The sequence below is a fragment of the Anolis carolinensis genome, chromosome 3 (assembly GCF_035594765.1).
Source record: "Anolis carolinensis isolate JA03-04 chromosome 3, rAnoCar3.1.pri, whole genome shotgun sequence".
NCBI lineage: Eukaryota > Metazoa > Chordata > Lepidosauria > Squamata > Dactyloidae > Anolis > Anolis carolinensis.
Genome location: NC_085843.1, coordinates 107,605,566 through 107,627,954, shown reverse-complemented (window position 1 = coordinate 107,627,954; position 22,389 = coordinate 107,605,566). Strand labels below are relative to the sequence as shown.

At 38.7% G+C, this 22,389-nt stretch overlaps 1 protein-coding gene and 1 long non-coding RNA gene across 4 annotated transcripts in view; one reads left to right on the top strand and one right to left on the bottom strand.

Annotated features, from left to right (window-relative positions):
* cd99 (CD99 molecule (Xg blood group)) overlaps positions 1–17,603 on the top strand; it is a 58,649-nt gene extending 41,046 nt beyond the window's left edge. The window contains exons 3-11 of one of the 3 annotated variants that reach the window (XM_016992358.2): positions 263–307; positions 1,809–1,841; positions 2,694–2,762; positions 5,519–5,584; positions 7,406–7,429; positions 8,550–8,585; positions 10,391–10,501; positions 11,593–11,646; positions 13,966–17,603. In XM_016992358.2, coding sequence (XP_016847847.1) covers positions 263–307; positions 1,809–1,841; positions 2,694–2,762; positions 5,519–5,584; positions 7,406–7,429; positions 8,550–8,585; positions 10,391–10,501; positions 11,593–11,646; positions 13,966–13,994 — 467 coding nt within the window. In that variant the 3' untranslated portion in view covers positions 13,995–17,603. Of the gene's footprint in view, positions 1–259; positions 308–1,808; positions 1,842–2,693; positions 2,763–5,518; positions 5,585–7,405; positions 7,430–8,549; positions 8,586–10,390; positions 10,502–11,592; positions 11,647–13,965 lie in introns of all 3 variants that reach the window. The other 2 variants (XM_008107149.3, XM_008107150.3) reach the window with 2 other exon arrangements.
* LOC103278323 (uncharacterized) lies at positions 16,030–21,001 on the bottom strand. Its single transcript, XR_505956.3, has 3 exons — positions 20,799–21,001; positions 19,620–19,675; positions 16,030–17,975 (listed from the first exon to the last, which is right to left on the bottom strand). It is a non-coding gene; the product is annotated as an uncharacterized LOC103278323 (long non-coding RNA).
* Positions 21,002–22,389: the final 1,388 nt, after the last annotated feature.

The window sequence follows — 22,389 nt, the reverse complement described above, 5'->3', positions numbered from 1 at the left end:
GGAAAGCCACTTACCGAGGCTGGATGCTTCTCTGTGCTCCATGGTGTGTTTGTGAGAGTTCTGAAGAAGGGAAGTATATTCCTCCACCAGAGCTCTCTTGCATCATTTAAATGTGCCTTGGAGCATGGAGAAGTGTCCAGCCTTGGTAAGAAGGTTTTTCTTGCTTTTTAATGGTGAAACTGTCACAAGGGAGGGGAGAATGGCACTGGTAGCTGATTGCTGTAACATATATTAACTTCTGTGTATGTGTTTTTTGCAGCAGAGCCAACAAAAAAGCCTACTCTTCCTACCAAACACACACCACTACGTGAGTATAAGTATTGTTTTCACAGGAACCAGATTACGAGTATAATAATGCTGTATGAGATCCTTGTGCAGTTATTCTACAGTATATTTGAAGATGTGTACAATATATAGGTTTACGCGTAAGCCTGCTATCCTGCTGGGGTTGAAGTGCAGGAATCCTACATAAGTGGAAAAGGGAAAAACATTAATTTAAAGTGGGAAACCCATTAATTAAAATGCCTAATTTTACCTAAGAGAATACTTCTTATATTTATTTATTAATTTTGTTTCTATCCCACATTTCTTTCTATAGGGGCTCAAGGTGGCTAACAATAACATGACACCAATATAATTTTAAAACAAGGCCAATACAGAAATTTAAAAATAAATAAATATTTGTCCCATGGATATAAAGTTAAAGTTAAAATCCAATAAATACAATTAAAATTACATTTAAAGCTCACCATCCCCCCAAAAATCCCACCCACAACCCCCCCACCCCCCCCAGCCTGCACTTCCTTAACCCCCAAATGCCTGGCAACAGAGATATGTCTTGATTTACTTGTGAAAACCCAGAAAACTCTAGGTCTTCCAGTGCAACTCTGTTGTCAACTTCTGCTAGACTTTGACCATAGAATTGCGCTGGAAGATCCACAAATGCCTATAGATGTGTTCTGTCTAGGGATCTCTAGCTCATCCCCTGTGACTGTGATCAATCTCTGACAGATGCTGACCTTTGAGTTGCTTTGGAAAACCTAGAGATTCTTTGAGGAAACATATTAATCAGATCTGCAAAGGTTAAACCCACAGATGTGGTGGGCTGACTGTTATTTAAAAAGGCTTCGCTCTGATTTTGATAGATTTAATAGGTGTCAAATATACCTTTTTGTTTTTTGTATTTTTGTGTTTGCTAATGGTTGTGTGAAGATTTTCATATTTGTCTGTAATTCCGTGTATAGTTTATTTGTTTAGGAACTAAAATATAGTTGTTATTACACTTGGTTAAATAGTCATTTGAAGCAAATTGCATAATGCAATAGAATCCACTGTGTGAAATACTCTTTTCCTTGCTTTAGGCATCCTCTTATGATTCTTAATTTTCATGTTGACAATATTTGAGGATTCCCAATATAGTTCAGCCTATTATGTATTGCATGTATAATGTGGATACATTCACATTATTTATTTTTTCCTTGTAACTGTTTTGAAATTAAATGTAAATAATCTTTATGTATTTATAAATAAATAATGTATTTGGGATTGGTAAGCTATCAGCATAGTAGTATTACAATGCACTCTTGTAAAGGAAATAAGTAAAATTGTTCCTTCATCACCTAATTGCTGTGTATGTAAATAATTTTATCCATGCTCCCACCTCTTCTCTTATATGTGCAGATTTCTCTATGTATGACAGTAAAGCCTTTTTTTTTCGTTTAAAGGAAGAAACATTATGTATTTTTTTTTAAATTAGAGATTCCATATTTCCTATTAGATAAAGATTTATTGTTTTTTTTCCTGTTTAGTTGATGACCTTGACTTAGGAGATGCTGTGATTGGTAAGTCTTCCAAAGTATTCCCAAATGGATTCTGTAAAGTACAGAAGGATTTTTTTTTAATGCTGCTTATTGTAGACCCTGAAATGGGTCCCAATCAGTGTTTAGTGATTCTTGCTCTGAGTTTTCAAATCACCTGGAATATCAAGGAGATGAAGGATATTGGCCATGGATGTTTTGGAGCAGTGCTATAGATGGCTTCAGTTATTTCCCAATTCCAGGAATAAAACCACATTTGTGTAATAATATTCCTGGGAAATTGAGAAGACATCAGTTTCCATCCGTCTGTAAATTATTTTATTCTGTTTAATTCTTTGTCTTTCCAGAGTGGCCTAGTATAACAATGGCTTCAAACTACAGGAAAGGAGATTCCACCTGAACATTTGGAAGAACTTCCTAACTGTGAGAGCTGTTCAGCAGTGGAACTCTCTGCTTCAGAGTGTGGTGGAGGCTCCTTCTTTGGAGGCTTTTAAGCAGAGGCTGGATGGCCATCTGTCAGGGGGTGCTTTGAATGCAATTTTCCTGCGTCTTGGCAGGGGGTTGGACCGGACGGTCCACAAGGTCTCTTCCAACTCTATGATTCTATATCGAACATATTCTTTAATGTATGTGCATACATGTGCATATGACAGACAGGAGGAGAGAGGCTATGGAAACTGATGAACATAAGACTAACATAGCAACATGGGTGTGTTACACATGTTGGGTATACACAAGTCTTTACCGTGGCTTTGACTTGATTCCTTTCTTTGCCAGTGTGAATGCACTTGCCCAGTTTATTTTACTTTATAGATGGGAGTAATGTCAGACTGTTTTTCATATTTTGAGTTTATTCTGATTTTTGTCCATCTCTAGGGGAAGACCCCCACAAACCAGACCCACCAAGGCCTCAGCCAAACCCTGGAACTCATGAAGACACTGGGGGTAAGATTCTCTAGACACACTTGTTGAGGGCTGTTCAGCATATTTTATGGGTTTCTTAATTTTTGTTGGTATATCTCTGGGTAGGAAGTTACTCTTTCTCTCTCCCTATTGCTCTCTTTTCATCTATTGCTTTGAACAATCTCATGAGACCTCTCCCAGCAGTGCTAACAAATGCTGAGGCTTAAGGATTATGTTGTGGATGTTGTGATGCTGTAAAAACAGTGGTGAATTTTAAAATTTGTCATTCCTTTCCGAACAGTGGTATTCCCGCAAATGTAGCACGCAAAGTGTTGAGAACTTTGTGCCACTTTCCCTACCCACCAATACTGGAATATATTTTTATACATTTTTCTTTATATATTTGGGGAGGGGGGACAGAGGCTAGATGGCCATCTGTCGGGGATGCTTTGAATGTCATCTTTCTGCTTCTTGGCAGGGGGTTGGACTGGATGGCCCGTGAGATCTCTTCCAACTCTATGATTCTATGATTCTATCACAGCAGCAGCCTGCAGGAATATTAACACAGTGGTGGCTCAGTGTCTGAATTAGCCTCTGGTTCCATTATGTGAAAACTTTTATCTGAAAAGAGAGGTGCTTATTTGAATAATTAAAAGGTTTGAGCATGCTTCAGTTGCCTTTCATCTCAGGAAAGCTAGGGAAGCTTGGCATAATATGGAAAGAATGGGGGGCTACTAAGATTGTTACTCTGTATACAAATTTTGTTTAGAAGAGCCTGTTTAAAATTTGTATGAATTTAATGGGAAGCCAAGCCCAAAGGATCCTAAGAGATGTAGTCCAAAAAAGTTATTTTACCAAGTTCTGCTATATATAGGTAAAGGTAAAGGTTTTCCCCTGACATTAAGTCTAGTTGTGTCTGACTCTGAGGGTTAGTGCACATCTCAGTTTCTAAGCTGAAGAGCCGGTGTTGTCCGTAGATACTTCCAAGGTCATGTGGCTGGCATGACAGCATGGAGCACTGTTACCTTCCTGCGAAAGCAGTGCTTATTGATCTACTAACATTTACATGTTTGTGATCTGCTAGGTTGACAGAAGCTTGGGCTAACACCGGGAGCTCCCCCCCGCTCCCCAAACTGTTCAGCAACTCAGTGGTTTAATCTGCTGTGCCACTGGGGGCTCTTGCTGCTATATGTAGTATTTAAAATAAAACAATGTAGTCTGGTTTGAGTAAGTAATTCATTTCAGTTGCAAATATTTCCTATCTTGAAACCAACAGAAGTGTTGTCTCTGGTTTAGAAGTAGATAATCCATGGAATATCCATCAAACAGGTTTGACTGACCCAAGAAAAAACAGTAGGGTGCGACAGGAATGCCTTGAATTCCTTCTGGATAGGAATATCTGATTACAGGATCACAATCCTTGATCTTCTGGAATACCATTTGTTATACAAACAAGCAATTCCACAAGCTATACATGCTATTTGAGATTAGAAAGGCTAATAGGTTAATCTGTGCTTCATTCCTTTTAATGGCCCTATAAAATGACCCGTTTGAGGGTGGATGTTTGGAATGAGCATTCCCCCCACCTCTTTGATTTTGTGAATTTCCCCTATTCCCTTCTTTCATTGGCTTTGGAGATGGTGAAGTGATACTCTAGTCTTAACCAGGATTTGAAGTGGCTTGTGATACCAATTAAAGATAAAGCAGTATTGCTTGTGTGGCAAACATTCCCAAGGAAAGAGTAGGCCAGTTTGAAAAGAACTCCTGCAGCAGATGTGTAACAAAAGAATTAGAAAGGTGACTATTGTAATTTGAATAACATATTCAACAATCATAACTGGATTGATATCAACATTGTTGTGGAAGTCCATTGACATAACTAACTTTGTTTACCTTGATGAGTATTTGAATGTTAGTGCAATAATTAGTTGTAAACCAAACTCATGTAGCAGGAAGATCTGGCAGAAACAGGATTTTGACAGTGGTTGCAAAAGCTGGAAGGGCACCGGGCACCAAGAGTACCAATAGAATAATGACTGGCATCCTATTAGTGAGTTACACATTCCAGATTATGTCTGTGTAAGTTATTTTTGGGGTTATTGGTGAGGTTGGAAATCCCTGCTTGTCAGCTCACTACAGCCGCTCCTGAATGAACACACGAGACTCTCTGTGATATCACCAGAAACTTTACTGCAGGAAACATAAACATCAGAAAAGCCAAGAATGGGAGGCTCCGGCCAACCATCCTTTATATACCCTCCCCCTCATTTGAAAAGTCTCTTCCCGCTCAGCAAAACCCCGCGCAGATTCCCCGCCAAGTCCAGCAGCCGTTTCGTCTCTGAGTCCTGAGACGCAGGTGTCTTATCAATGTCAGTGACCCTGAAACTCAGAGCCACATCCAGGCTCTAGTAGCAGGGTTCTGACACTGCCAGCATTGAATATGACATCATCCAGCACATGCCCTTTCAACATGGCCAATATGGGGAAATGGCAGAGAGGCACATGTGTCCTCTGCGGCCACCAAATGACCACTGGGAAGTCACAGATAATACCTTGTTGTTTGTATCCTTCTATAGAAACACAAATGGACACTTCTTTTCCATCCCCCTTGTTTCTAACAGACAGTCAATGGCTGTGTTGGTTTGGGGGCCTGCACCATTAAAAGCTGGGTTTTATGAGGCCAAGGGAAGAAATATAATATACCTGTAGTTCCGTTTGAAAGAACATTTTGCCACATCTTTCTGGTCCATTTAATTTGAGATTATTTTAATTTTTTAAAACCATTTTCTGTTTTAAAGGACTAAGTGATGCAGACTTAGCTGATGGTGGGGTGCTTCCAGCTGACCCCCCAGCTGGCCCAGGAGGTAAGTTTCAAGCACATACTGTGTTCAAAAATACCAGTAGATTTTGTATTTCTGGGTTAATACTTTCTGTTTGCCTCCTTATGAGAGTGAACTGGTGAGATAAAATGTGGTGTTTTAAAAGTTTTTCTGCATATTTACACTGATTTAGTTGTGTTAGTCTCATATTTAACAAATAATACTACCACATGTGTTTTATATGCTGTAGGAAAACCTCTTTTTTCAGTAGACAAACAGCTGATGAATTGAGATTTTTAAATAGAAAATAAAGTGTACAGTACTGGTGGTTATTTTTAAACTGTTAAATTAAATTTAAATAAACATCATGTATATAAAGTGGTAGCAATGCAAATTAAATCAATTCCATATCCAGGCTTTAACACATCAAACTGTGTAAAAGTTTAAATCTGTATATGTATATGAATATGTCTGCGAGGCTCTTTGTATATTGAATTGAAGTCTTTGTTTTCATTCTCCCTAAATATAATGGAATATTCCCTATACTTTTAATGAATGTGCATGTTCAATCATTTAATCCTTTTTAATTTGGGGCTAATTTTTTAAATATATTTGCATTATAATCTGTATGGCGAGCGCTTGTAATGATCTTCTTCGGGTATGAAAGAATTGGAAATAAAGTAGCGTCTCTGTTATTTGACTTCCACTTATCTGACACTCCGTATTGTCCGACGCCCCAGGGCTGCCCTCTCTCGCTCACTCGCCCTCCCGGCTGGATCTGCATGAACAAGGAAGAGTGGGTGGCAAAGGTGGCAGCGGCGGCAGGAGCCTGGCCACTCCTTCCTGCCTCCTCCAGACCCTGGCTCTCTACCCCACTCGTCTCGGTGGTAAAGGCTGCAGCAGCGGCCATCACATTTGTCGCCCTCCTTCACTTGCTTGCTCACTCGCCCTCACTCACTCACCAGGCCGGGTCCTGGTTCCGCTGCCACTGCCTCCAGGACCCGGCCCAGTGAGCGAGTGAGCAAGGGCGGATGAGTGAATGGAAGAGGGAGGGAGGGTGGCAAAGGTGGCAGCGGCGGCAGAAGCAGGAGCCTGGAAGAGGCAGCCTGGCTTCTGCTGCTGCTGCTGCTCCTTTGCCACCCTCCCTCGCTCACCCGTCCTCCCTCCCTCGCTTGCTCACTCACCAGGCTGGGTCCTGGTTCTGCTACTACTGAAACCCGGGCTAATGATCAAGCGAGCGAGCGAGGATGGGTGAATGAGTGTGAGAGGGAGGGAGGGAGGGCGGCAAAGGTGGTAGCAGTGGCAGAAACAGGAGCCAGGATAAGGCAACCAGGCTCCTGCTTCTGTCGCTGCTGCACCTTTGCCACCCTCTCTCACCCACCCTCCCTCCCTCGCTCACTTGCTCATTTCCTGGGCCAGGTCTTAGCAGCAAAGTAGGCAATGGCAGCAGAACCAGGACCCAGCCTGGTGAGTGAGCGAGCGAGCAAGCGAGGGAGGGCGGGTGAGAGAGAGGGAGGGAGGGCAGCAAAGGCAGCAGCAGCTGCTGCTACCTTTACCACTGGGACAAGCAGGGTAGGGAACCGGGGCCTGGAAGAGGCAGAAAGGGGAGGCCAGCTAGCGAGCAATCACTCCCTATTATCAAACATTTTCACTTATCCGACATTCTGCCAGGCTGTTTATGTCGAATAACCGAGACACTACTGTACAACTAACATCAGTGTTGTCTGAACCAATCTTTGGTTTGATGCCCATATTTGCATGTACAGCTAAGTGATGCTAACAATTTGTCATTACTTTTTTCTGAGAATGGCATGAGCAGATTTTGTTTCTCATACTGCTATGCACAATTTTTGTTCCTTAACCTAGGCCGTGCTTCTAATCCCTCTAAAGGTATGTGGCCTGCGTCTGTGTTTCATATTGCAAAATAATTATCTAGATCAGTAGAATTTACAGTTTGTTGTCTTTTCTTGTTTTGACTTTGGATCGGTCCTGCAGCTTTGACGCTACTAATAGTTTTTGTGTTTTTAGGGGAGTTTCTGATACTGTTTTTCCTTTTGTTTTCAAAATCCACCCACTGAGATTGTAGGCTGATTCAGAAAACCATTGAGAGATCTAGGCTTTGGTTCATCAGATTTTAGGGATATATCTTATCATTGGTAAAGTAAAGAGAGTATCAGTTTGTGATGCCTGATCAGATTCTGCGAAATACATAAGGAGCTAGCTCTTCAATGAGAGCTAGCTCTTCAAAGTGAAACTATGGTGGGTGATGATAAGGGTTGAAATGAAATAACTTGCTATCTCTACAAGTTATTCAATAGATCTTTTTGAATAATCAAATCCTGGTTTTTTTAACCATCTTACATGTACACTCAAATGTTGCACCTTTGCTGCTGTGTTGTTCTTCCTTTCTTCAAGGCAAGTGAAGAAACTACTTAACCATTGCTTTGCATAGTTTGCAGGAGCCTGGAAGAGGCAGTCAGGCTCCTGCTTCTGCCAGAAACTACAGTTAATTTATTCCAAATGAGCCACATATAAACCATAGCTCAGTTTGAAGCTATTCATGAAACATACATATAACTGGAAGGTCTAGCCGACTGCAACATCCTGATGAGTTTTGCTGCAAAGACAATAGGCAAAGCAAAGTAGCACCACTGAATGGATGAGTTTTCAGCATACCCTGGGTTGTTAAACTAGGATTTAGTCATCTGAATAGTGCCAAGATATTTTAACACATTGTGAATGAGGACAGTTGGTGTAGGAATACCTGTGAAATAGGTTTACATTGAAAAGGGATGACTGAACTCAGTTTAAATGCTCTTGCTTGCTATGGCTGTTGCTTTAAAAGTACTGTAAGTGGTACAGATATAAAAGTTTGTAAAATTAAAAGGGACAGTTGTTGAAACATACAGGGCACTTAGGCTGCTTAAAAAGAAAATGTAAGAAAAATTATAAAAATGTGAAAACTCACAATGGGTAATAAGCACATCTAACAGAACTCGTATCTCTCTAGGTGGACATGGCTCCGGTTCCAATGAAAATGCAGAAGGTAAGCTTGCATACTCTCCCTGTTCTGCTTTTACAACTACTTCTGAAAAAGTTAAATATTTGTATCTCTATAACTAACTGTAGCAGCTGTGTCCTCTCCCATTTTTGTTGTTGTCGTCGTTCTTCTTTTTCTTCTTCATATCTTGCCTTTCTCAAGGTGACTAAATGGTAACCACACTTCATGGATATTTGTTTCTAGGTCTTCTTTTGACATGTATCTTTCCAGTACAAGACGTCTGACATTGACAGAAGTATTGCTAATATAACTCACTTCCAAGGGATAATGTGACAAAAGTGTCACATACTTTTGAGATGTTGCTATTCTGAGTTCAATGAATGAATGAATGAATCAATCAATCAATCAATCCTGTAATAAGTATTCCATTCTTTCCCCAACCCCATGGGTTGAATATATTTGCACCTGCATATTTTAAAATGGAAATTAGTCATAGGAGCCAAGGGGTAATTTTGTTTAGGCTCCTACCCCAAGAACTAGTTTTAGAGATCCTTGTCCAAAACCAGAAGTTATTTCCATTTTGAAAGAAATTGTCTGTATGCTTAAATTATGCATGGGCCATGCAAAAATCACAAGATTGGCTCCTCATGGTTTCTAGACAGTGTAAGGTGCCTCTTTCAGAAAACATTTGAAAAAGAGAATCGAGAAACATGTGGAGGGGAGTTAGGATACACCCAGATTTTGTAGGGGCTGTTTCTGGCTCCAGGACCTGGGGAAGTTGTCCAATTCTGCTCTAAATAAACTACAACGAGCAACTTCAGCTGGTCCACCAGCAGATGTCTCCTTCAAAGCCTTGCTAGATGCTGCTGAATTTTTACACTACATATTTGCTTAGAATAAAGGGGTGCAGGCAGTATTAACTATATTTGGAAGGACAGTTATATTTACTTGAATGTTATTTTTCTTTTAAATGAGACCCACGCTACCCAAACATACCATGCAGTGGGAAAGTGCTCCTACTTCCATCTCACCCTCTCCTGCTCCATAACTTACCCTGACTTTATTTTTATTACACCCACTGGGATTCAGTAACATACTATTCCTCCCACAAGGATGTTTTTAACCATATTATTTTTCCATATCTTCACCTCCTTGAGCAGTGAGTTTGTGAGCATTTCTAGGGGAAAAGAGATAATTTATGGATCTTGAACTTTCGGCATATTACTCTTGGTATCTCTGGCCACAATGTATATCTTTCTCTCCCTTTCTCTTTTTCTATCCATTACCTTGGCTGCTGTCATGAGTCAGCATATCTTGCCAATGCCAGAAAATGATGAGGATGCTGTCAAACTGGATGGGTAGTGTTTGATGTTAACATTTGCAATTGCTCACTTTTTGTGTTGCTTTCCCTACCTGCCTGAATTCATTGTAGTTTTGTTCCAAAGTGTGGGATTTTGAGCTAGATAAAATAAATATTGGTGCTAGAAATCACATTTAGCTTTCAATTTGAAAGGGAAAACACTCATTCTATTGTAGTCTTTTAAGCATAACTGAGTACATTGCTTAGACCTGTCTCTCAAAGTCCAATATTTGTTAGTGAATAATTTTCAGATGCTTCATAATCTAGTATTCACATACACTCAATTTTGCATATTGTCTATACATAGTTATGAGGGAAGAACCTTTTTTAAACACTGAGATTTCTTTTTGGGTCAGCATTGTGTTTTCTGTTTTAGTTGGCATCTTCTGTTATTGTGCTGTTGTTGTTTCAAAAGAAACCTTCCACAAATCTTTATAACCATATTTGAGACAGAAAGTTAGAATTATCTGGATGGAAAATCTTTTCACAGGTTCTCAAGGAATGCTGGCTGGTATCATTAGCTCAGTCGTAGTGGCAATAGCCGGGGCCGTATCAAGTTTTATAGCTTACCAGAAGAAAAAGCTCTGCTTCAAACAAAGTGGTAAGTATGGTGCTTGTTTCTGTGTTCAAGATGTTTGTCCACAAAGTCTCACTGAACTGTGACAGAAGTGGAAGTCAATGTGGAGGTTGAGCTAGGTAGAACTTTTTAATTTAGATCAGAGTTAGAAAAACGTTGACCATCTAGATGTTTAATGTCCAGTCTCCAACAACCGCATCCAACATGGTGAGGATTTGTGGATGCTTTCATCCGAAGAGCAGGACAACCAAATTCTTGTAACCTTACTGTCAACCAAGGATGGGAATCATGCAACTTCCAGATGTTGTTAGACTGTGACTCTCGGCAACCAGAGCCAGCATAGCCAGGATTACAGATTACAGATTACATGGCAACAACATCTGGTGGGCTACACAATTTTGGTTGTTTTTGACATGTTTTAATGATTTTTTTATACCCTGCTCTTTTAATTATTTCATTAGATTGTTATATGTATTATGTTTTTAACTGCGTCTTAGTTGATACACACTTATCCAACACTCACTTATCCAACGTTCTGGATTATCCAACGCATTTTTGTAGTCAATGTTTTCAAAACATCGTGATATTTTGGTGCTAAATTTGTAAAAACAGTAATTACTACATAGCATTAATGCTTATTGAACAACTTTTTCTGTCAAATTTGTTGTTAAACATGATGTTTTGGTGCTTAATTTGTAAAATCATAACCTAATTTGATGTTTAATAGGCTTTTCCTTAATCCTTACTTATTATCCAACATATTCATTTATCCAACATTCTGCCGGCCCATTTATAAGTGAGACTCTACTGTATTTTGTTGTATGCCTTGGGCTTGGTCTCACATGTAAGCCGCCCTGAATCCTTTCGAGAGATGGTGGCGGAATATAAAAATAAAGTTGTTGTTATTATTATTATTACTATTATTATTATTATTATTATTATTATTATTTACACAATCTTTCCTTTTCCTTTTCCATTACCCAGACATTGTACTTCTCAGTGCAGTTGGAGGCCTGCAGTTGAAATGCTTTCCATAGATTTTGATTAAATGTCTGAGCCAAATAGTCATAGGAACAAAAGTACTAGCGCCCTTATAACCATATTTGTGTTTGTAGATCAAGAGAATGTCAACATGGAAAGTCAACAAGGAGCACATGCAGAACCACCTGGTAATGACTGTCTTTTTAAACTATTATAATTCCTTTCTTATATATGTGTCCTTTCCTAAAGAGCTTAGTGTGGGCAACATGGGGGATTCCATGCCATGTCCCATCCCAGCAGTGACATACTTAATTTAGAAATAGAACTGTATCACCCCCTTTCACATAAGTGTTCTTTGAAAATCGAATCTATTGACCCTATCACCCTGATTCTTATGTTTGAAAACATTGCATTTGGATCAATCGCACCACAGAAGACTGGCTCTTCCCAATCCATTCAAATGCCTCTAATTCACCATTTTAATTTTTTTCTAATATTGCGCTGTAATGTAGCCTGGGAGTCTTCAACCACCATTCTCATGAGATTTTAGCTGACAGAATGCATGCTGATTTTACCATCACACATAAAAACAATGCCTTAGAAACATATTAATTTTTTTTAAAAAAAAACATGATTAGAATCACTTGTGCGATTACTTTGTTTCTGTGACATTGTGCAGACAGATTCCAATGGATTACTGATGGAATGGGACGTTATTGCGATGATCAGGTGTATGTGTCTAACCTAAAAGTTACAGGCTGAAGCCAGAACTAGTGTGCAGCTCAGTTCTTTGCCAGTCTATTCAGGAGTATTCAATGCATTTTAGGACTACAGTCTCAATTGTGGTGAAAAGAGCCTATATTGGCTCAACTGGCTGTTGGGCAGTGGAAGTGGAATGTGTTGGAAGTCTGACATCAGTGCCCTTAGTTTTGGATCATGGATTAGAACAATACAGCAGAGCTTAACAGGAATCGACATTGGGGAAATGTTCACAGAATTTGGACAGAGTTGAAATTGTATGAAAGCAAGCTGGAAGCAGGCAAGATTAACTATGCTGGTAAACTGTTGCGGAGAACAAAGAGGCTTCCTATAAAAGCACAAGGCAGCAAGTTTTCCTTTTGTTTGTGATCATTATGATGAGAGTTTCTTTTTCAAAGTTTACTTCATTTCCATAATGTAGGGCTACTGTAGCTGCCAAAAAAGGCTTGTGGGGCTTAAGATGGCTGAGGATTGATGTCTGTGATTGCAGGTAGCTTTGAGCTTTAGACTAGAGTGGTGACAAAATGCTCTCAATAAGAGTGATTTATCTGGTAAGCCAATCTGGATCTCTTTCTCCTCTTCCTCTTCTCCCTCCTTCTGGAATTGTGCTCCTTGAAGTTCTGGCTTAAACTTCTCTGTGGGCAATTGTACGCAGAGACCTCCTATGAACCCCAGGCTGTTCTAGTCAGTTTGATGGAATATGAAATTTGAGGATAACGTACCTTTTTCATTTAGCTCCCCATGAGTGCATTATTTGCTTGGGAGAAAAGAGATAAGGGTGAGATATATACAACTAGGTATGATGTGGTGAGAGTTTTTATGAAAAAGCTTTCCTATCTTCCTCACCTGGGATCATCAGCTGAAGCAGAATGGTGCAATATTGGATACCATTAAAAGAAAGAACTTCACACAGTTAGGTTTCACATGCTTAGACTATGGAATTCACTGACACAAGATATATTACTTCAGGGTCAGAGCCAGTATGCTTCTCAGTACCTGTTGTTGAGAAATGTAAGCGAGATGGTTGCACTCATGCCATGATTGTAGGATTCCCAGGGGCATATTTTGTGTCGCGACAGGAATACTTTGGTGTTTAGTGAGATCCAGCATGGTTCTTTCTTTGATCTCTGCAAGTACAGAACTATGGCAAGATATTGACTAGAATGCAGGATTTAAATCTAAGTTAAATTTGGAGTTAAATTCTGGGATTATGCTGTTTCCAAGCCTTAATTTACTGGGAAAAGAAAAGATGGAAGTGTCAGGTATTTTGCCTTGAAATCAGTAGAGCAATCTAATACCAGTCAGTATTCTTAAACAATTTATTTCTCAAAAGCAGTTCCAACTACAGACAACTTGCATCCTGTTATCTGATATCCTTTAAGGCAGTGATTCTCAACCTGTGGATCCCCAGATGTTCTGGCCTTCAACTCCCAGAAATCCTAACAGCTGGTAAACTGGCGGGGATTTCTGGGAGTTGTAGGCCAAAATACCTAGGGACCCACAAGATGAGAACCACTGCTTTAAGGAGATGAGAAATAAGGGTTAGAGATACTCCCTATTTGCTAAGAAAAGAGAGTTTTCAGTCCAGAGTAAGTCCCACCAAAAAAAACAAACAATTCAAATAGATATTCTTAGGCTATAGAGGGTTCTAGTATAGCATTTTTGATTTTTCACTCTATTTGAAGCATTTGTACCAGAAGAGAATGTAATGCCAGTTTTTTCCTTTCTTTTTCCCCTTCTCTTTTTAGTTCAGCGTACCCTCTTGCAGAAATCATAGTGAAATTTACGATGAAGAGAATACCAGAATCTGGATAGAGAATCTACCCGTCTCCCTGGAAAAAATAACAATATATTTCAGGCAACAAAACAATGAAACTGAAAAGTAGAATTAAAATAGTCCTGTTGATACATCCTTTGAAAGGAAGAAGACCGTTTTTAACAAATGAAACTACATGTATCTCTAGTTCATTCTTTAGAAACTCAGAAATTGCATTTGATTAATCATTGGCTTGAAAACATTCTGGTTGGAAATCATTGTCTGAAATCTTGGGTTTTTTTGCCCGATGGGAGGGAACTTTGAAAGGGGAGATACTAAAAAATATCATTTGGGAGATTAAGTGTTGAGGCAAGTCCTATTTGTTGCATTATTGCATCTTATGAGCTCACACATAAGATGCATCTATGTGTATATACTGACACTCCCAGAGTTAGCAACATTTTACTTATAAACAACTTATAGTTAAGAATGGGACTGAGACAATAGGAAGTGAGAAAAATCTACCCCTCAGAAGGGAAATTCACTCCTGAAAGAGTTATTGTGGGGAAAAGGTGTCTCAGCTGAAGTTTTATCGTCCATCTTTGTTTCCACAACAATCCACATTTTTCAAAATCCAATTATCATAGGGACAGAAAGTAAGGCAAAGTCTTCTGAACAGGGGCACAGACAGCAAAACAAACTCCACAGAGGTGTTAACCTTTCCGTATACTATTAAAAGATGATATATATGTATACACACTTTAAAATGTACCTGTTCCGACTACAAACAAATTTAACTAAAGATTGAACCTTCTTTAGGCCTGTACGCATTCATGCCAGGCCTTCCTTCAGGCCCCTGGTTTGTAATAGGCCACTTATTTGTTTGGAAAGGCAATACATGCTTGCCATTGCCTCATCATTCTCTCACTCCTAATTAGAGTATGTGGAAGCCTCCTCTTATACAGAGGAATTAGTATGCAAACTGATGTTATACACCTTTGAGATTGAGAGAAAGAAATTGTAGCATAACATTTCACAGACTTAGTCTAAGGAAAGCTTATGGTATAATTTCTTTTCCACAGTCTCAGAGGTATGCGACAAGATCCCCTTTCATACTGATATTCTCAACTAACATGTCTTTAAATTTTATATAGATTTTTATTTTTGCATTTGGGTCTATCTTTGGCAAAGAGCAGGCCAACCATAGATCCCAAAGCCAAATCTGGCCTTCCTGAAGTTCCAGTCCAACCATTTGCAGTGTTTGTTGTGGCCATGTTTTCTTTTTCATCTCACCATTTTTTGGTAACTATGATTTTTTTTCCTCTAAAAGGTTGAAATGCCTTTCCATTGTTGTAGTAAGATCTACAGCAGTCCTCTTCAACCTGGGGCCCTCCAGGTGTTTTGAACTTCAGCTCCCAGAATTCCTGATCATTGAACAAGCTGGTCAGGTCTTCTGAGAGTTGGAGACCCAAATATCTGGAGGGCCACTAGTTGAGGAGGCCTGATCTAAAGCAAGCAAATATTTTGAGTCCCAGTCTTTTGCCTCTGTCTTCCAACATTACTGGAATGTGACCTTTGAGAATGTCTCTAAACTTGGAAGTTGTGCCGGGTAACCATAACTATTAAGAACTGTCTCCGATTCTTTCTGAGCTGCTGCATCTAGTCTCTGTTCTCTGGTGTCACATTGAGAATATTTGGCAGATGTCTATAATAATGCATCTGTTGGCCTTATAAAGGAGTAATTAACTCAAATGGTTGTTTTCACTTTGAAGCCAATCTGACATTGTACTTTTGCCTTCCTATGCAGTACATTAGAAAATGAGGTTGTTGAAGTGACTGTTGCCTTATCATTTATCACTTGGAAATGATGTTCTTAAGAAACATCATGTCTTGTACATGTTGCACATGCGGCCTTTTAATGCAAAAATGAATTATTTTGTTAAAATATCTATAAAGCAATTCAAACACACTATCTTCTTCCTTGAGTGGTGTAATGGCTTGAGTGCCAGACTAGGACACTGGGAGACGGGGGTTTGAATCAGCAGTGGAAACCCAGTGAGTGGGCTTTAGCAAGTCAACCCTCTTAGCTTCAGAGTAAGGCAGTGATTCAGTTCCTCTGAACTAAGTTTTGCCAAGAATTTTTTTATAGGTTTGCCTGAGTTTTGCCTTAAGTTGGAAGCTATTTGAAGGCATGTGATAACAATAACAACCTCCTCTGTTTCCTTTTTCCCTCTTCTGATAATAAAGCCAATGAGACTGAATTGTGATGAAGTACAATACAAAAATTAATTGACATAATACAATTGCCTTTTAAAATTGTGTGAAGACATGTGCCTCTGACTAGTTGATTTACCTCTATGCTTCCTAAGTGTCCTGCCAGCTCTTTTTTTTGTATTTACAAAAAATGACATTTTTGTGACAACTTTATTCTTCAACAAATAAATAACAAAGTTCCAAAAATAAGCTTTATTACTTCAAATGCCTTAAGCAGTACATCCTGAAGTGCCATAAATTTTACCTGTAGCAAGTAATTGATCAAACCAAATATTACATGTATTATTCTATTGGCTAAGAAGAAAGACATACTAGTACTATTTTCATTAGATGAAATTATTCTCAAAAAAAAAAATCCCTGAATTCATGCTTTCACTTCCAAGGTTAGCATTTGCCAATGAAACCAGCCGTATTGTGACATGTTTGATTAAAACTGTTTTATTTTCTGATAATGCGTAATATCTAGCTAAGCACTATGTGGCTGTAAGTTAATCACATTATCATCCAGAATGCAATTTCTGTATGCATGGACTTCTGGAACAAAACAAAATTGTCTAGCAATTTCCTTTTTAAATTAGATAGAGGCTACCAAGTGACGCATGGATCCTTAAATTTGTCCTTTTTGCATTACAGTAATATGGAAAATAAAAAAATCAATTTTTCATCACCAATTTTAAACTGAGCTAGACAAATTCTGCAACAAATGTATGTCTTGATTGATACATTAAGGATATTTACATTTTAAAACAAATAAGATGATTGCGAATTGCTTTTATTAAGTAGCAATACTTTTTATATTACGCATTTTGTAACCCAGGAGGAATGCTAAACTTTAATATATAGGTGTTTCTGATGTCTCAAGATGTCCCTGTGTCATTTTTGAACCACCAAAGTTTTAACTCGGAACATAACTTATATTGTCTCGTGAAAGCTATGAGGCATATTTGAAATTTGTGCTCAATAGCCCAATCAGATGAGCATGTTTTATTTCCAGGACTGTAAATCTGTGTGTGCATCTGTTTGCTTATGTACACAAAATGGTTGTGCACATACACACAATTTGGAAATAAACTCAGTTGAAATTAGCAGTCAGCTCCATTGAAGGGATGTACATCTGTATAAACATACATATGATCAGGTTTTAATCCATGGAATGAAAATCACTATATCATAGATCATCCCAATGGTATGTTGTGTTTATCATATGGTAAACATGTATAGTGTATTTCTAGCTCTTTGGATGTGTTATGTTTTCAAATAGAATCATGGAGGTTTGGAGTGTGAAAGCCAAGAATTTGGAAATTAAAATTTAATAATTGTGATTTCTTTTTTAAAAAATAAACAAATCTAAAACCATTTCTTCTTTGTCATTGTGTTTTTAAGGAAATCATTCATCAAAATCAAAATGGAATAGTACATTTTTATAGTAGAGTTTGGAATTAAAAAATCAATGAATACAAGCATTGTTTTTGAGTTCTGTCTTATGGATGGACATTAGCACTCATATTGAAAATGTTGGACATAAATCCAACAATTGGCAGTATTTCAGTATAGCCTACCCCAATCTGTGTACATACACTGTAAAACTCATTTTTGAACCACAATTTCCGAAATCCCTCAGCCCTCAATACTGCTGAGTTGTACACAGTTCCAGCTTTCTCCATTCAAGCCATGTTGCAGATAATGCCTCAAGTTCTCTTCCACCTTTTCACTCAGGACTCCTTTTGGCTAGAGAAAATTTTATGTGACCACAGGTATAAAAGTATATAAAATGGGTATACAAACTAAACATTTACTGGTAATAAATCAGCATTTGCGAGGCCCACTAAACGATTGATTTTCCTTTTATAAAAGTACAGCTGAAACATCTTCTGCAGAGTCAACTAAGCAGCGCACAGAAGGTTAGTGGCATTGAGAAATCTTTGTTGTCAATTTTTGGGGGTCCCAACATTGATCTAAGGCAGGGGTCCCCAAACTAAGGCCCGGGGGCCGGATGCGGCCCTCCAAGGTCATTGACCTGGCCCCTGCCCTCAGTTTTATAATATGATATTTTTATATCAGTTTTAATAATATAATATATTGTATATACATATAATACTGATAATAATATTATAATGTTATACAATATAATAATAATAATACCATATAATAATATTAATTATATTTTATATGTTACATATAATATTACAGTATAGTGGTATAGTTCAAGATAGTAATATATAATGCTAATATTGTGCTATGCTAATAATATAAAATATTGTATGTACATACAGCTGCTCTGAGTGAGAAGGGCGGGATATAAATGTAGTAAATAAATGCAGTAAATAAATAATTAATGTTAGACTTAGGCTCGCTCAAAGTCTGAAATGACTTGAAGACACACAACAACAACCATCCTAATTAACTTGACTATCTCATTGGCCAGAAGCAGGCTCACACTTCCCATTGAAATCCTGATAGGCTTATGTTGGTTAAAATTGTTTTCATTTTTAAATATTGTATTGTTCTTTCATTGTTGTTGTTGTTTTGCACTACAGATAAGACATGTGCAGTGTGCATAGCAATTTGTTCGGGTTTTTTTTCCAAATGATAATTCGGCCCCTCAACAATCTGAAGGATTGTGGACCGTCCCTCTGCCTTAAAAGTTTGAGGACCCCTGATCTAAGGGAACCCCATATGGGATTGGGACCCACAGTTTAAGAAGCAGTGACTCAGAATCAGTGTTGTTCCTGCCCTGCCTTTCTTCCATCCCAAGTTTTCTTTGTGACAGCAAGAGGGATGGCTTGCCGAATAGGAAAATGTAAATGTCTGTTCCTTCGTGTTCTAAGTGTGCTACATGCTGGCATGTTTCAGATTCTACAGTCTATCATGGAAGATGGGCAGGTGTGCTATAAATATGCACAATCTGGTTGCAGCATGGACTGTGAGCCATCCAGAGTTGTGGCTACCTACTTCATGCCATCTGAGTCCAGAGCAAAGCACTCTCCCTAACAGTGGATGCTTGGTGTGTCTTCTGGTTCAGCATGTCACCACTATGCTGAAAGAGCCTCCCCACCCCAGTTGATGATACTGATCACAAGCATAGGGCAGACCATGCACCCTTGTCTTCCCCAGTGATTCTTGTCCCACCCATGTACCTTATGTACAAATTATGCTTCTGCCAAAGGTAAGGACTTGTAACCAGAAGATGAGTTGGCTGGATTTCATTTAACCCAATTCTCTTTAATTGAGTTTTTTTTTCCGTGTCAGGAGCAACTTGAGTTGCTTCTGGAGTGAGAGAATTTAATTGAGTTAAAAATAAAGAAAACCCAAAAGAATTCAGATGCTATTGAGATCTTTTATCCAATTCAATATTTAGCTCTCCCAACTCACCTTACTTGTACTGTTAGCTTCCTTGCTTTGGGGCTTTTCTGTAGGCTTCTGAAACACTAGGAAAAAAAACAGTCGGAAAAGCCATGTTATTAATGCTCATTTCTTTAGGAAAAGAAACAACAAACAACATGGTCACATAATCTATCCCTGTTTTCCAGCTATCTGATTTTGTCAACTATAAATAGACTTAAAACAGTGAAATCAATGAAATGCATCTGTGTGTGTAGTTGCACTATGATTAAACAGCATTCAGTGATATATGTGTAACAATATAAATATGTAAATAAACATGCAAATATATGTGGATCCTAGAAAAAGGTCAACATCTGAAGCACTGAAGGAGACGGAGGGAGAGCGATCTTGTTAGCAGCAGCACTTAGTCCATGGAAAGCTCTAGATCAGGGATGCTGGTCTATGATGTGGTATTTTGAGAACTATAGGAAGATGATTTTATTTTGCTAGGCATTGTACAAACTGGGTTGTTGTGAGTTTTCCGGACTGTATGGCTATGTTCCAGAAGCATTTTCTCCTGACGTTTTGCCTGCATCTATGGCAGACATCCTTAGAGGTTGTGAGGTCATTGGAAACCAGGCATGTGGGGTTTATATATCTGTGGAATGAGAGAAAGAACTCTTGTCTGTTTGAGGCAAGTGTGAATGTTGCAGTTAGCCACTTTAATTAGTATTTAATAGCCATGTAGCTTCAAAGCCTGGCTGCTTCCTACCTGGGGGAAATCCTTTGTTGAGAAGTGTTAGCTGAACCTGATTGTTTCCTGTCTGGAATTCCCGTTTTTTTAGTGTTGCTCTTTTTTTTATTGTCCCGATTCTAGAGGTTTTTTTAATCCTGGTAGCCAGATTTTGTTCATTTTCATGGTTTTCTCCTTTTTGTTGAAATTGTCCACATGCATGTATCAGTAAATAAAGAGCAACACTAAAAAAAATCAGGGGAATTCCAGACAGGAAACAATCAGGGCCAGCTAACACCTCCCAACAAAGGATTCCCCCCAGGCAGGAATGTTGTGGGTTGTAGATGATAGCTAGAAGCTTTTACGTGAGCCCAGAGTCACCCTGCAGAATTAAACACTACTCAGCTTTGCTGAACAAATAACACAGGATCTTTTACTAAATCCAAGAGATTAACAGAACAATAATATTTACAATAGTCCCTCTGATTGCTTACAGAAATCAGCCGTCTTAAGCAGTCCTTCCTTAGTCCATAAATCTGCTTAAGTGAAGATCAACAGCAAACAAGGCCTCAGAAATAGTCAGGCCTCTCTGAGTACAGAGACATCTTCTTTCCAGCCAGTACTCAGTAGACTCACACACACAGAAACCGGTTCAAACTGGTTCTCCAGCAGCAGGACAGCAACCGTTACAAACTGATTCCCCAGGTCCTTGCAAACTCAGCCAATCGGCTTCATGCATTTGATTTTTCAGTTAACACACATATATTATCATTGCAAACCATGGCAAGGAAGCAGCCAGGCTTTGAAGCTGCAAGGCTATTCAATGCTAATCAAGGTGGCCAATTTCAACATTCACACTTGCCTCAAACAGACCAGAGTTCTTTCTCCCACCCTGGACCTTCCACAGATATAAACCCCACAGACCTCACAACCTCTGAGGATGCCTGCCATAGATGTGAGTGAAATGTCAGGAGAGAATGCTTTTGGAACATGGCCATACAGCCTGGAAAATGCACAGCAATCCAGTGATTCTGGCTATGAAAGCCTTTGACAACACATTGTACAAACTGGTACTTTTGTATCTTAATATTTCCTTGCCTTTATGCTGGTTTTATTTTGATTTTATATGCTGTAACTTTTCTTACCTTATTGGTTTCATCATAACTATCTGCCATTACTCTTTCATTGTATCTTACATTTTTAAAATATACAGTAAAATCCTCGTACCTTCAGGAGATATTTTTGAATATTCCCCATTAAAACCAGAAACTATACTTAGGCCAGAAGCATACCATAAAATTTCACTGGAGAACCTATAGAGACCCACAGATACTTTTGGGCATATTTCTAATGTGGATAAGTGAAACCTGTGCTGTGAACAGACCAGAGAACTTCGGTTATAAACTGCACTACAGTGCCTTGGGCTGCAACTACACTATAGAATTAATGCATTTTGACTTCACTTTAACTGCCATGGCTCAAATCTATAGAATCCTGAGAATTGTAGTTTAGTGAGGCACCAGCACTCTGGCAGAGAAGGCTAAAGATCTTGTAAATCTACAATTCCAAGGATCACATAACATTGAGCCATGTCAGTTAAAGTGGTATCAAAGCACATTATGTTTACAGTGAAGATGCACCACAGGTCTCAACAACAACAATCATAATGCCTTTTAAAACAATGCTAATTAATTTTGTTGTTACTGTGTAAATGCCAATAGAAAGATATACGCTAGCATTCAATTTTACACCTCTCACACATTTTCAATTTCAGTAAAGAATGCCAACATCCAGACTAACTTATGCTTTCTGGTCTGCATTAGGGGGAAAAAATCAATTGAGAAGCAATTTGTTTTTGCTTTACAACAGCTGCGGATAGCAAGGCATGTTCTGGCACCTCTTTACTGGTAATGTGTGTGTGTAGTTTAGGATTTGACACTGATCTTGTTCCCCAAAATCGAACAAGAGAAGACCCCATTAACCATTGAACAATGTAGATGAGGTTAAGAGATCTCCAGGTAGAAATGTCAATATGTCAGTAGAGATCTTTAAGTAGAAAAACATAGCTTTGTTAACGATGAATAT